The 15978-nt window shown below is 37.2% G+C and overlaps 1 protein-coding gene across 2 annotated transcripts; it reads left to right on the forward strand.

Annotated features, from left to right (window-relative positions):
* The first annotated feature begins 3925 nt into the window (after nucleotides 1-3925).
* LOC144644367 (octopamine receptor beta-2R-like) lies at nucleotides 3926-14794 on the forward strand. Of its 2 annotated transcripts, none has more exons than XM_078503836.1 (3): nucleotides 3926-4038; nucleotides 5085-5193; nucleotides 12491-14794. In XM_078503836.1, the coding sequence occupies exon 3, from the start codon at nucleotides 13132-13134 to the stop codon at nucleotides 14140-14142; it is 1011 nt and encodes a 336-aa protein (XP_078359962.1). In that variant the 5' UTR covers nucleotides 3926-4038; nucleotides 5085-5193; nucleotides 12491-13131; the 3' UTR covers nucleotides 14143-14794. The 2 variants fall into 2 exon arrangements, with proteins under 2 accessions (XP_078359962.1, XP_078359961.1); XM_078503835.1 differs by lacking the exon at nucleotides 3926-4038 and adding an exon at nucleotides 4447-4899.
* The last annotated feature ends 1184 nt before the right edge of the window (nucleotides 14795-15978 follow it).

The following is a 15978-nucleotide window of genomic DNA, read 5'->3' on the forward strand; positions in this document are numbered from 1 at the left end:
ATATCGTTATCTCAACATTTGAAATGGACTTTCCAAAGGAAGTTTGATTATTAATTTAAATAGAGAGGAGGAGCTGGAAATTTACTGACATTATTATCAGTAAAAACGTTTTAATGAAGAGCCAAAAATAACACATATTTTGTTTCGTGTTACATGCTCGAGGGCATTGGAACAGGAAAACATGTTTTCTTCATTATTTTCTTAATTTGAAATTTCACCAAGCGGAGCGATAAAGCAGATAACTTTTGTGCTAGAAGCGATTTGCGGGAGTCGAAAGATGCCTAGTTTGATAACGATTATAGCGCTTTTTGAAAAAAAAAAAAAAAAAACAGAAAGTTTCTTATCATACTGACTGACTGAACACTATCAAGTAGAGAAATCAAGGTGTCGAGAATAAAACAAGGTGAGAACTGAAGTGTACTTTGCTTATGTATCACAAAATTGTCAGATACCAACCAGTAATTGAGAAAAATTTATATTTTTAGTTGGTTGGAAATGAAATGTTTAAAATAGCATCTCTTTTCTTCGAATCTAATTTCACTGTCAAGTACACAACAAGTTATGTTTTGTTGGTGTGGGATTTCTTGTTAATCGCTGACGGAAGTTTAAGTATTAATCTTAATACGGAGGAGGGTCTACGTTCTCAACAATTTCCGTCAAATATTAGTCCAGGAGTTGTTTTTATGTGCGGTTTATGACAAAATCGCCTAGCCCAATTTACATCTTTGAGAGTAAATCTGCTTTTCCGGTGCCTACAGCAATCAAAACTGCAATCGTTTTAGTTCAACTTGCCGTTGGAGGTTTAGTGCCTCGAGCAATTTATATCAGATTAAAAACAATGCAAGGTTTATTTTTAATGAAACGTCAGTCCCGCTTCAATGAAAAATAAAACGTGATCAGAATGCACAAGGGTCGTTGCAATACTATATATGCTTATCACTGGCTCTTTAACGAAAGTTGAGCCCGGCTTGTGCGTGCATGTATAATTTCCCCCTTAAGATAACACCCCTTACATACTCAAGCGCACTAGTATATTAATTTTTAACAAAACTAGACCATTATTTTTTAGATTTCTATTGAGGTAAACATGCATTCGCGTTTTGACTTTTCACTTAAATTAATCCATGATAGTGCCCTATTTACATTCTTAGAGATCATTTAAAAAAGATCCATTAATTGAGCACAACGCTTGAGAGACATTCTGTCTGTTATGCTATATTAGGTCACTGGCCTCTCACTTATGTTGTAGCTTCCAATGCACGTTCACAAGGACAAAAAAATCTCAGCGTAATCTGTCTGCAGATCTCTATGGCAAACATTTTTTTGGCAAAACCTATTTGGACAATTTGGTTAAATGAGACGAAAATCCATCTCCCCTAACAAAAAGTGGTCCAGACATTAATAGAAAGTATATTGAAAGTTAATAATGCTGAGTAAATTAATCCAAAGAAACATTTTTACAATGCGATTTGCTGTTTCGCTTGTTTGACAACCGATACGAAATAATCAATGAAAACTGAATATTCTAAATTGAAATTCACAAAGTCCTAATTTTATTTCTGCATCCTTTAATCAGCTGTGCAATCAAGTGAACACTGATGTAATTAACCTAAGCAGTAGCTTCAAAACAGTATAAGTGACTACGCCCTCCACCCCACCCCACCCCTATACTAACTGGTTGGGTACCAGCACATCAAATAACGCAATGTTTAGTCATATGTTGCTATCAGTTGTAGTTTTAATTGTACTCCCAAACAGGTTTTTAATTTTTCATCTAATTGCGCACGATTTCTTTTTGATTCAATCTGCCAGTCTATCCCAGCTCGATCAGCTATTTACCAAATACAGAGATAAAAAGAATAAAATAATGCCGGATCTCTTGCAGACCTCGATTGCAATTAGACAGAAAAGGAAACGTAAAGAAACTTTCAATGTAGAATTCATGCAGTTTATTAATTACACTGGCGCCAAAAAGTTATACGAGTAAAAATTAAAATGTACTTTACCCTTGGTCCCTGTGGGTTATTCATGCAAAAACGTAAAATTGGACAATGAATATCCTATTTTTATCTTAAGTTTTCCGTGTAATTTGATTTAGTTCTTTTCAGTAAATTTAGTTCGATAACTAAAATACATATGCGGTGTAGGGTCCAAAGGGCACGCAATAAAATCGTCAACATTTTGCAAAATAAAATAAAGAGGATATGCATATGTCTTACACCTCAGCGTATTTCCGAAATTTACGCAAAGAAATAAGTTGTAGAAAAAAACGGAGAAATAAATCTGAAGAAATGTATACTTGACAAATAATCACAACTTAACTGCCTAAATTCGAAGATAATTTAAATTTATTTTGGTCACAGAAGAAATCAAAAAAATGTTTCATCGAAAGCTCAGTCATATAGTGACATTATATTGTCATTTCAATGTTTGACAGATCTGGGAGCCGTGCGTGCAAAGATGCATGCTCAGTTTAGTTATTACGGACAGTACTGAAAAAATAAAAAATAAAAATTATTCAAACACTTAGAAGTAACTTAGTATATTTTATCTTAATCTACTGGAGAATCTTCACAAAACATCTGCAGGATGTAAAATACTAAAAAGTTTTGAAATTTTTAGAGTTCTTTTCACTCTTTAGTTAAACCATTTGCTTTGCATTCGTTTCTATGTTGCTGTCCTCTTGCTTCAAGAGAACAGTAGGTGTCACAAGCCAAATTACAAACTGAACGAATTAGATTATACTTGGACATTACTACACAAAGAAAATAAAGAACTCCGGATGTGACAGAGGAGGCAATATCTCTGTAAAAACTAATGGAACTCGCAGGAGGTAATGATTTAATAAACTTTGGCAAGTACGTGTTCACGGATATGAGTGGAGATGATAAATTAAAGTATATGCCAAACAGGAACGGCTAAATCTCCGGTATAAAATGTTAACAACTGCAGCTCTAGTAGCAGTGATAACAATAAACGTACTTTTACGGTTATCTTTTTACATTACAAAAAGAAAATACCCATTTGCCACGGGTTTTTGGGATGATTCTAATCTTGTAATATATAAAATAAGTCACATTACTTTGATTGAGGCTGTTGTTTTGTTCAGTTTATCTGATGCCATAAGAACCTTTTAAATACTGCTGTGAAAACAACTGGGAGTACGTGAGTATTGAACATACAAAGCAAAAACAGGAAAGTAAACAAATCTCGAACATCTTTCTCTGACCCAAACGTACAATTTTGGGTGGCCAGGCAGCGGCTAAGCTCAGGAAATAAATAACAATATTTTCATAGAAAAATAATAAAACTTATAACAAAAAATAATGCTTGATACACCCAGAGGCATAAAAACTAAATCAAGAAAAAGAGAGAAAACGACATGGAATGCATAAGTGTACACTACTACAAGCTTTTAGTTTTGGTTCACTTCGTTGTTGTGTGTTTTGATTTGCTTTTAGAAAGAACGAAAATAAACTTACTGAAGTGTTATGTAATCGAATGGGATTGAACCCAGTATAAGAAAAAAAATTGAACTTTCTACGGCAAAAACCAAATTTCCATCTGCTACACTCCAAGAAGATTTATTTATAATGCTTCATTTCTTTGCCGCTTTTTATTGGATATTCAACAGAAATCAGGATGTAATTTTTCCAGAAAACCCGACCTGCAACCCCCAACTGTGATCGATTACATTCCCAGGAGAAACACTCCTGCACGAATACGAAATTGATCTGAAAACGATTCCTTCCTCTACCGGAACCGATTTACAAATGGAAATCAATTAAGTCATTAAAAAGAGGTTTCTCTTCATAAAACTTTCAACCATCACAAAAGGCGCAAGATAATAAAGTGTAAATTAATGAGCATAAAGCTTTTAAAAACAGCTCGGTGAAGTACACTTAGTTATAACACGTTGACAGGTTATGCGATATCATCGGCCGAGTTCTTCGGTTGCAAATAGTTTCGACGCAAAATCCAAGTTTATACCCCGGAAAGCTATCGAGTGTTCGCTCAGTAGGTGAAAACTGGAGCCGGGTAAGACATTTTATTCAGGTGCATTTGCCTTTCTTGTTTAATCAAAGCGGCTTGAAAAAAGCCACAAACGTAATCCGAAGGCCTTACACCTTCGCATTTTACAAACCGATTTCTTTTAGTGCTGTAAAACTTTTCCTCTCGGGTTCCAGTGGGGTCAAGTGAAACTAAGTGTTATGCTCTTAAAATTGTTCGAAATTTTGTGGCTGAATAAATCTGCCGAACAAAGAAACAAAAGATCTTTCAGAGCAGGATAAAATCCGTGTTTTTATCACGTCCGAGTTCCTTTTATGTACTTATTAATTAAATTCTTCTCGGTATACCGTTTTATATCTCGTCGCGTCATCTTCCGTAGAATTATCTACCGCTGAATTCTGACGTTTCCTTAGTTATCATAAATTTTCTGACACTACTGAATTCTGTGGACGGTAAACATGCGTATATGCCGCACAAATGTTGACTTCAAAGTCTTAATGACTCTCACTTAGCGAAAGTACTTTTCAGTTCAGAGGAAAGGAATGGATGCAAGGATTTCATAAAGCACTTTTCTCAAGTAAATCACTCTGATCAAACTCATACTTTCGGAAACATATTTGCGAACTAGAAATGACAGGCTAAATATTAAATACTTAAAGGTGACCGGGTTAAATCTATATATACACATACGACTTATATAAATGACCCAAATTTAAAAAGACAATCACTAGTGCAGGTTTTAATTAACTGATCTACGCCCGAACGCCTGTGTATTTAGCTTCGCTTCGCAAAACAAAAGGAGTTTTTGAAATGTTTTCTTGTGTAAGTTAATTTGGACATCACGGAAGATTATTTACTAAGGGAAGACAGTTTTAAAGCTTGCGGAGGGTAAATTGTGTTTTTTTTTCTTTAATTTCCTTCTTGGTCATACGAGGCGTTAATCCTAAACTATTTCCTGTAACTTCTGATCCTCGCGTGAAGTCGGTTTAAACGAGACAAAAGTGTTGAATTGTTTTCTATCGAAATGATGCATTAGATTTTAAGCAGTAAGCTCTGTGTTTTTTGGCTCGCAGATATCTTTTACCAAGGAAAACATTTCAGAAGGGGCACATCTGCTGATCATTTTCTTTGAAGGGCGGCAACGTTACGTTTGAGAATCCATCACAGATTTTCAAGGTTAAGGTATGTGAGCCAGATTACAGGTTTGAAATTCTTAAACTGCTAAGAAACATTAGAAACATCAGTTTTTGCTTCAAAGCAAGAAATGTACATTGCACCAGGGCAACTGGGTTTTCCATCAAAGGATTTATAAATTAATGTGTTTAGAGTAGGTTATAGCTAGTTTGAAAAGACGATTTCGACGTGAGAACTAATTAGCCAAGTCAATTGCCAAAACGCAGCTAATTCAGTAAATCATTTTGCGTGTGGTTGTGGGTCATGTGAGTTAACCAAGCACACCATTAACTTCCTTTGTTTTCTTTAAACTCCGAGGTACTTAGTGAACAGATGTTATCAGCTCTTTGAACAGCACCAACACAAACAAATTCCCCGGGAAACCGAAGTTCTCAGTATCACATCGTCGGCTTACTTCGTTAATTCTTTCGCAGAGTCGGGACACAGGGTTGTATTTTAAAGTCTCAAACTGATCAGCAACCTATCCGGTGAAAATAAGTGACGATCGAACAAAGATGTGAATAATGTAAAATCATTTTCTCTAGCTTTTTGGCGATTTCTATCGACTCTACAACCTTTCGACTTCATGCTGGTCAGATAACATAGTTTACACGGTTTTGTTTCATAGTTTTGTGGCAGAGTACACAGAGCCTGTCAGAAGCAATCGTCTTATCTCATAAACTTATTGACACTCGAAGCTTCGCCAAAATAAGAGCCTAGGAGCGGAGAATATCAGGTTAAACTCGCGTGGTTTAATATCATTATTCGAAACAAATTACACATGTTAATTTTTACGGTGGAGAATTAACTGCCTTTATGTTTGCACATCAGTCGCGCCTTCTTCAATCCTGAAGCTCTTCCGTTTTGAGAGAAGAGCTTTTAATTATGGCGAACACGCGATAGCTTACAGTGAAGATAAACAATGGCCGACTTTGAAAATAAACGATTGTTTCAATTCTGTTCACGTTAAGAACAAATCTAATTCAGCATGGATTTATCTTCCAAGAGAAATGACATCCCTGAAGTTTCTTCTGTGAGTTTTAACAAACAGAAGCAAATTGCGTGTCACTCGAGAAAACTCACTTTTAAGTGTTAATTAAGACCCGGTGTTGATTTATTGGGGGGTGCCGCCTTCTCTATGGACTGTCTATTTACGATAGTTTTGTCTGTTTATAATGGCATCGTATCGTCTTTGTCAAAGAACCAAACAGCGTAGCTATGTTCTAAGGGACTATTAACAAGAAATTTGGCGCCAGTTGTATTTTAAATAATAATTTTCTCGCAGTTACATAAATATTTTTCTTCACAGACTCACCGCAGCGGTGTGAGAGTAAATGTGTTTTTAATGACCTCCGGCATCGCACCGAGGGGGTCTCTGGCCCAGTTTAAATTGCACGCAGAAATAGAAAGTTCGGCACGATTAATCACTAAAAGGCGAAGGAACAATATAAATAACGTCACTAGCTTTTTAAAGACAATACTGTAGTTTAAATTACGAACTGACAAGGCTTCTCGACACGTCTAAAGTCAAAGATGGCGCAGTGGCCATACTGTCAGACTTTTCATGTTCTGTCGTTCATAAGAATCCGTCGCTTTTTTTCCGTTTTAACCATCTTTTTTCGTTTTCACAGCTGGCTTTTTAGCTGGTTTTACTCGTTATTGCTGGGTTAGAAAATTGAGATATTTAATATTCCTTTACGGTTCTAAGACTTCTAAGCCATCAGTGTTCATTATGCCTCTCTAACCTGCGCCTGAAACTGTTAATGCGTAGGTTTTAAACCTAGTCGGAGACATTTATTGTGTTAAAACACTTCACGTTAGTACGGTCTTAACACATCCGCAAAAATGATGTGATTTTTTCTAAATCAAAATAAAACTACAGAAAATCCTGCCCCTGATGGGTGAGACGACTAAAAACAGAAAGTGGTAAACAACTTGATAAATGAAACGTTAACAGTCACTTCGAATCCACCTTTTTATACAGTTCCGCTGTGTAAGGCAAGGGCCACTGGCTTGTACCTAGCTTGAACGAATTGGAGCTGCAGCTTGAAGTATATAAGCTTTTATGAGGCAGACCTTTTAAGGTCTGCCTCATAAAAGCAATAGACAAATTCACATATGTTATATGAACATGGATGCTTCGGCGCCTTGTAAAACACGACAAGATATGCGGAAGGTTGATTCATTCTCGTGGGCTGGGTTCTTAACTTTATTTTCACAATCTGATTTCAAATGTTTGGATAAAAAACAGACAAGTGCGAGGATTCTTTCGAGGCCATGATCCACACATTAAAATGTTAAAATCAGTGTAAAACCCGATTAAAAATTCCGCCAAAATTGCAATATTTTATGAGCTTGTCACTATTGGTTCAATAGGGAAATAAATTTACTTGCTCGTTTTTTAGATGGCGCGACTTTTATCATTAAATGTTGTCGCGTAAGAATAATCAATTTGATTTTTCAGCAGTCTATAATTATGCGGGCAAATTTGAGGCTAGCCTTGTGTCGGCCACTGTACTGTTGTTGACGTCAGCGTATTCGGTAGCAAATCAGGCCTGCAGTTTGGATGCGATATTACCTCTAGCTTGCAGAACAAGGCTAAGTATTCCTTGCTGATTCACGGAGTGTCAAAAACACGCTTAAGCTTTCCTAGTAAACTCTTTGAACCCCTTACAGTGACAAACTCTAGCAGAAAGCGATAAATGAAATGTATGAAACCAGTCAATCATTCCACGATGCTTGGCAACGGCTACTGCCAGACACGTTACCCACAAGGCTGCGAGGCCCTAGTGCGTGTTGGGAAATCCCTCAAATTACAGAAGCGTGCGCAGAGTCATAGACTAAACAGATGCAACTGTCGACAAATGTGCTCTGCAGCAATAGGAGCGAGGCTTTCCCAGCAAGGTAACTTGTGTGAGTAACTGATTTATTTCTTACAGAAACGATTGTTAAGTGTCTGCTAAGACCTTTGATAAAAGCACAACAGTTTCGATCCTGTAAAGTAAAATGAATTTATTTTAAACTGAGTTATTCAGGACTGAAACAATTTTAGTCCGTTTTGTTTAACTGATGCACCGCCGATCAAAACACAATTAACCGAGGACTGCAGATAAGTTGATATAAAACCAGAAGATTGAATTGCAGTTCAAATGGGGGTAAAAAGAAAAAATTTCAGAGTGATGAAATAATTGTTATTGAAGATGGTAAGGGATCGAGAGAAAAAATTGTTAGCTGTCTGGCGTCAACCAGCTGAGAAACAAGCTGACTTAACTGTCGATTTTTTGACCTTGTTTTAATCAGTGGTGTTTTAATTTTCCGATTATTATACAGCTTCAGCCTTGAGCGTAATACAAATCTGCACATATTATCTTTTTTTTAGATTTCGTTACCACAATTCTCATGTTGAATTACAAAGTAATTTAAAAACGAAAGCTTGGTGGTTTTACGTAAAAGCAGATAGATTTCAACTCATAACCATTTACACAAAATAGCTATAATCTTAAGAAGAAAAAATTCGATAATTATTATTGCGATAACAGCCAGGATTGTTTTGTTTTACGGGGATCAGTTGTTTCAGGGTGAGGACAAATGATTTTCCCATATTTTTTAAAACAATTCAAACCTACCGGAAAAAAAAAATAAAATGTGTTGAATGTGAATGAAACTTAAATTCATTTTCTTGACAACAGATAATTTACCATCTTTCGATTTTTAATAAAAATAATCAATTTGTGAAGCTCGGCATTTTGTCTTACGACAAGTGAGTTATAATTGCGACACTTAAAAAATTCATTAAATAACGGTGCTCTTTCTAGCTTGTACGAATGGCGAGTAATAACGCATTGTTGAAAGTTCAACCCGTCGTTCTTCTTGCGGTTACGAAACAAGATTCTGTCTGGCATTTTACGTTGTCAAGCCAATTAGAATCAGAACTTACTAACCAAAGTGCGTTCATTCCAAAATGAATAAAGTCGAATTCATTTTTTTCTACAACAGGTAATTTATCATATTCGGTTTTTAATAAAAGTAATAAATTTGTGAAGCTCGGCTTTTTTGTCTCATGACAAGTGGTTCATGATCATTATGGCAGATATGAAATAATTCATTATTTAATGGTGCTTTTTCTAGTTCGCTGAATCCAAGAGAATTGTTGAATCTGAATGACGTATTCTTAAACATAGCCGCATTATACTTGCGGTTATAATAAAATATGTTGTTTGGCATTTTACACAAGCTAATTAGAAAAAACAAGGTCAGGCGAAGATATCTGTTTAACCTTGAGCTAAATAAGTTCAGAGAATTTTAATATTGTTTCCTATAAAAAAAGGGAACGCAAACGTGTTAGGTACTTATTTTCTCTTGGTTTGATAAAATACGTAATTGCTAAGTGAAATCTTCAATGTAAAGAGAGTTTCACTTACGAAAGTATTAAAATTCGCAATATTTATAGAAAATTATTGCACTGAAAAAGAAAATAATCAAAATTATGTCTTGTTATTATTATTTAATCCGGTATACCTGCCGGCAAATAACCGAGATGTCGTTATGCATGCAAATGTTATAGAAATACCTTCCTTGCACCAACAGAACATTGATTATTGCGGATCTTTTGACCGCAATAAAACAAAGCGATAAAGGCAAACTATAGATGGATTGTCTACAGTGTTTTTACGCGTGAATTCAAATCATGTCTAAAGTTTTATAATTAGTAGCCATAATGAACTAGGTACAAATTGAAAATCTCGTTACTTTATTCTTGTACCCAGTTTTTAATAATACTGTTCAAAGATTATGGGTACATTTTGGTCGTTGTAATACCGTAAAAACTTTATTATGCTCTCATTCCCCCCTGGCTCTCTCTCTTTTAACCCCCCCCCCCCCCCATAAGCCTCAATCCGGAAGTTCAACTTTTTAACAAGCCCCCCCCCCCCATCTCTATTAAGCTGTCCTTTCCTAGATGGTATATCAGGCAATTAAGAAATCATGGCAACCTTAGGTTTTTAAAGTTATTCATCCACCACATTTACTTATTATTGTTTCTTTTTTGTAAAAACCAAACAGCAGTAAAACATTAAAAAAATTCGCTTAATTTCTTTAACGTGTAGCCTAACCGATATGATTCGAAATTAGTCCCCCTCTCTAATTTCTCAATCCCCTATTAAGCCGGCTATTAATCCCCAATTAAAAGGTCTTAAAAAAGAAATACCACCCCCCCCCCCCCCCCACACACACACACACACACACACACACACACACACACACACGGCCCCGGAGGACTCATGGAGCTTTAACAGTATTTGATGATTGGGTCTGCTACAGTGGTCCAGTTATATATGGACTGGATGTGCTGTATTGGTGCCCATAAACTTTTAAAGCAAACCAGATGAAGAAAAAAGTTTTTTTAACTTTTCGGAACAGACAATGGCTGAATCACGAGAAGTACGGATTCTTTTATGGATATGGTGCAGTAGTAAATTCTACAAACATTTTTCAACGAAGATGAAAACTGAATAAGTTTCATTCATAACAGCTTCATTGTGTCAATTCTCAACTGCATTAACTTTTAGTTTAAATAGTCAAGCAGTTGCTTTGCCTAGTTGTAATCGTTTTTGCAGAGATTGTATGACCCTCCAAGAAGACCCCCGATTTCCTGTTTTCTTGTTTGCACCAGATACGAATATTGACTGGGAATTGTACACACGATGGCTCATTTTGATCTAACCTTTATCGCTATATTTTGTTTTCTTTGTTTTAAATGATTGTCACTCAAGATGAAAATCAAGGGAGGAGAATAAGGCACTATAAGATATAGCTAAATATATACAATGTAAATACATATCTCGTTGCACTTCACAAAGAAAGGGAAACACAACTTGTGTGCATTCCTCGATGTCAAAGTGTTTTTGCTAAAATTAACACCACTAAGTAAATATTATTGCTCCAAAGCCGAACTCGACGAAAGTTGATGTCAACGCCGTCGATTAATGTGCCTGGTGCAGGATCAAACACGCATGCTCAAAACTTTGGGTCGGTGTAGAATTGCTGTGTTGACCGATTACAGTTTCTTTTTGCAGTTTTTCCGCCCCTCTCCTTCCTCTGTCCCTCTCGATATCTCTATGAATCGCTTATCCATCACGGCTGCGTTATTCAAATTGTTTGGATAACAGAATGAGTGATCACTCTTGGTCTCGACAGTGGACTTCAAAAGTTATCTATCACTTCACGACTATTCCACAGAATCGACCCTGGAATCGACAAAGAACTGTTTTAAAAGCATCGTCTAGATACTGGTCTTTCAATCAATGCATGTCATGTTTTTGTGTGTAAAAACCAGAGACAGGTCGACCCTCGATTCTAGCTTCAATTTGTCGGTCTTCCATGTTAATTAAAAACATTTGGCGCCGATTTTCTAAAATAAGGCCCGGAATTACTCCGTGTTAAAATAGCTTTACCGTATATGGTCTGTCTGATATAAGACGTTCAGCTAAAATACTAATAGATATTACGTTTTATAGTGAGATGGCAAGCCACTTTGCTCCTCTTCACTTCTAGAGCAGTATGATACTCACCAAAGAAGAAAGATGCAACTAAAAATTACGAGCATTCGACTTGATATGCCACTGAGACTAGCAATTCCCGATGTTCCCATCTGGTTTTCATTTAGATTTCAGTTGTTTCTCCATTATTGGGTTTTCTCGTGCGTTTTATCAAATTTTCTCGCGCGCTTTTCAGCAATAGTCCAGTTTACCGGCTTTCTCAATCCGTGAAATTCGATCGCCTGAATCCGAGTCCATAATATATGGGGTGATTAATTTATAAATAACGAGTTTACCAAGAGGTCTTTTTGGCCAAGTGTTGCCTTTTGAAATATCTTCGAGTTCTATTTGACCGAATAACATACTGCAGCCATTATCTTAGGTTATAGTTCATCACGTGCGATCATCAGATAAATTGGTGCTAATTCGATTTGACATCTAATCTGTTGCTGTTACCGTGAGATCGCGTGAGGCGAGTAAAAAGTGTTGCGTTTATTTTGGCGATCAAAGGTTCCATTTCGGACACGCGCACGCGCGAATTAATCAAATCGAAGCAACTCTAATTTAAGTGAGCAGAGGCCTCTTGTGAGTGTACTTTAGGATTAAGTGAGTTTAACGTGTAACAAAGGGCGCGGGCGCTTTGTTCTGAGTAATTTAGCCATCATATAACTGCAAGTTATGAATGGTGCGAGTTAATACATGTTGACTTGCTTTCTCATGCTTCACTCAACAGAGAAAAACAAGATTTTGTTGTATGTTTTTTCGTTTAGGCTATTCCAGAGCTTTTCTATACCAACGCCCAAAACACAAGAGGACAGGAAACGCATCGGAGTAGACGAAAGGACTAGGGCAACGCGAGAACGCACCAGCTAGAGAACAAATCATCGCACTCTCGACTCAGTAGCAAGGAGAAGTAATCGAAAACCGTGACAAGAAGGACTAATCAACATCAAACACTCCAACGTGATCACAGACATTGATATGAAGACGTCAGAGCACATCAAACAATTAATTTAATAACCAGAGACACGCAAGCCATCAGTTCGAGTGTTTACACAGTCGCTAATTCTGTTATTTACATTTGAAGAGTGCTTGAACCGGGCTAAAGGCCGCTTTGTACGTAAACGGTGACACATACACATCCATTAGCACCGACTATTGTGGAACAGGCGCGCACGTCTTGGAGATAACCGATCAATCGAGCTTGGTATTTGGGTTCAAGAAAAGGGACATTGATAAAACAGAGAATTTCGTGTAGGTTGATTACAACGTGATAAGCGCCTTTTGAAACGGGACAGGCCGTCGAGCCGTGCGTGAAGCTTGAAGGCTTATACGGTTAGCCATTTGCGACCATTTGCTTGTGCAAGACAATTTATAACTGAGACTACTGCCATACGTAAAGCTTTAAAAAATGGATGGAAACAACACAACAAGGACCAACTTAACTGGTAATGACCTCGAACCACTTTCCCCTCCTGTTTTTGACAAATTCTTTAGACTTCTAATCGTTTCTATCATGATAATTATCATTGTTGCCGCCGTATGTGGAAACCTGCTAGTCTGCGTGGCTATTTTACTCAATAAACGCCTCCGAAAGACGACCAACTATTTCATATTCTCTCTGGCCATCTCTGATCTCATGACAGCCTTTTTCTCCATGCCATTCGACGTGGAAGCTTTGTTACATCCATACCAATGGAGTTTCGGCGAGTTCATTTGCAACTTCTGGGCTTTCATGTACCTCATCGCCGCGCCAACTTCAATACTCAATCTAATGGCAGTCAGCTTGGACCGGTATCTAGCTATCAGTGCACCGCTAAAATATTACAGTGTAATGAAGCCCAAGCTAGCCTTGTTGATCATTGCTACGATATGGCTCTATTCTCTGACGTTTACGACCGCTGGCATGGTGCGGTGGCCCTTTTACGAGCAAAGTGTCATGTTAGGGATGTGCTTCTTTAACATTAGTCCGTACTACTCGGTGGTGAGTTCGGCGGTGAATTTCATTTTGCCAACAGTGATCATGTGTATCATCTATTTCCACATCTACAAGATTGCCAGCGCGCATGCCCGCCGAATCGCAAAGCAAGAAGTGACGACCTCTGTGGCGTCCAACTCCAACGAGGACTCGGGGACGATCACCTCCGAGAAGAAACGAATTAAAAAGAACATCAAGGCTGCCAAGACTATCGCAATTATAGTGTCCTCGTTCCTGCTATGCTGGATGCCGCTAACTTTGACCTCCACTGTTGGCTCGCTTTGTAAAGAATGCCTCATGGTCAATGGCGAATTATGGATGGCACTTATTGTGTTAGCTTACATGAACTCAGCAATGAATCCTATTTTGTATTCATTCTTCAACCAGGAGTTCCGTGAATCCTTTAAAAAGCTCTTTAAACTACAGTTTACTAGATTTCGCTAGATCTGCCTGTCAGTCTTAGTTCTGTAGCAACTAAAGAAACTTTATAGGCAAAGTTTCTCACAGACTTTCAGAGGCAGTAAATAACTTAGGAAAATGAAAGTAGTATTTATTGAGACAGCTACCCAACATGTGAAATTCTCAGTCTCGAAAACCTTTAAGTGGATAAACTGAAGAAAACTAGCTGCCAAGACTAGTTCCATAAGTAAGCCGAAGAGCTAAAAGGATAACAAGTTGACTAATTAAATCCTTACGAGAGGTCACGAAACCTAAAAGGCTTAATTTGAAAGAAGATTTGAAACCGGAAAAAGCGGACGATAGTACGATAAAGAAACCCGCAAGAACTTCCGGTCGCGTTTTGAAAGGAAAGCGTAGAACTTTTTTGAAAGGTCGAACTTGGTGCCGAACATCATAAGTTCTCCATGGTTTAATTATAAGTTAACGTTGGTTAAGTTAACTACTAAGCTTATTTAATTAAGCAATGTGTAATATGTAAATTATTGAGCTTTAACGCTAAAAGGGGCGCTTCAAAGATGTTTATATTTGTGGGTGCGTGAGCGAGACCTCTAAACCAAAGGCGTTTAGTCAAGGAAAAAGAGATAATTCAGTAGCCCTGCATCTGAAAGTAAAAATAAAAAGATGATTAAAATTGAAATCCAAGTTATTGAGAATTGATCATTTCAGTTATGCTGGATAAAAATGAACTTCAAGTTTGGTTCCTCTTTAAAAGAAAATAGGAAAGTAGGCGTTTGAATCGGCGAGCCTTTTCGCCACCCACTTTGAAGCAGAAAAACCTTCCCTGCGATAAGATTTCTTTCTTTCTAGTATGCCCTACTCGGAATATAAAGCCCGATGGTTTGAAAGACGTAATGAACTACTAAAGAGCTTTGTAAGATTATTAAAACAAGCGATTTGCAGTTCACAGCTTAATAAATCATTTACAACAACACCTTGTAGACGAAAAGAAGACGGATATTGATCCTGGCGTAAAGGATTTAAATATCTTTCAAGGTGTGCATTGCATTTCATAGTACTTCATAGCAAAGTAAACAAATTGTTTTCCTTAACCGAATGGTGTAAAAGATATCAGTCACGAAATCGTGATATCATACCGACAAAATAAACAGAAATTTCCTCTACACCGCAAATTGGGTGTATTAACAACGAACCGATTAGAGCTAAAGAATTTGGCATTGTTATAAAATTAAAAGTAAAGACGTGATATAACGCACGGTATTTCAAAAGTCTTACGAGAAAAATAACTGTCTGTTTCTGTTTTAGAAGTTAGGACATAATTTACTTGCATGTTTTCGACACTGATCGAGCTTTAGAATTCCAAAACTGTGCTTTGAAAAACGTAGCCGCCAATAGCCAAAAGGGACCCTGAATTCAGCTAAAGAAACGTTGCTCGATTCTGTAGTGTTTGCTTAGGGATTTAAATGTACTCATGCAACATCCAGCAACTCAGACCACGAAAAGACGTAATCAAAGAATTGAGTCAAAAATCTTTTAGAGAAAGGGGGTTAACGAAATGCTAAGCGACTACTTAAGGGTCAGTAAAATTTCTAGTGGCATTGTAGGGGGGTTTGAAGAGAAGTGAAGTACTTTTTGGGAGGGTCAGCAAGTTCGAGATTAACATCTATGATGTTTGATATATGCGGCTCTTTTGAAAAGAGTTGAGTTATTTCTTTAAATTGCACTTCTTCTTGTCACTTATCGTATCGAGCACCCCACCCCTCCCACATGGGAGCCGAGGTCGCTTTATTTTGGGCGGCGCTGTTACTCCGCATATACATGATCCTAAAATAGATGAACCTCCTAAAAAGTGTTTTTAAAATT

This window comes from Oculina patagonica, chromosome 2 (genome assembly GCF_052425735.1).
Source record: "Oculina patagonica isolate OP01 chromosome 2, crgOcupat, whole genome shotgun sequence".
Taxonomy (NCBI): Eukaryota; Metazoa; Cnidaria; class Anthozoa; order Scleractinia; family Oculinidae; genus Oculina; species Oculina patagonica.

Excerpts from the sequence above, each read along its gene's own strand:
- LOC144644367 (XM_078503836.1), top strand. The coding sequence starts at position 13,132 with ATGGATGGAAACAACACAACAAGGACCAACTTAACTGGTAATGACCTC.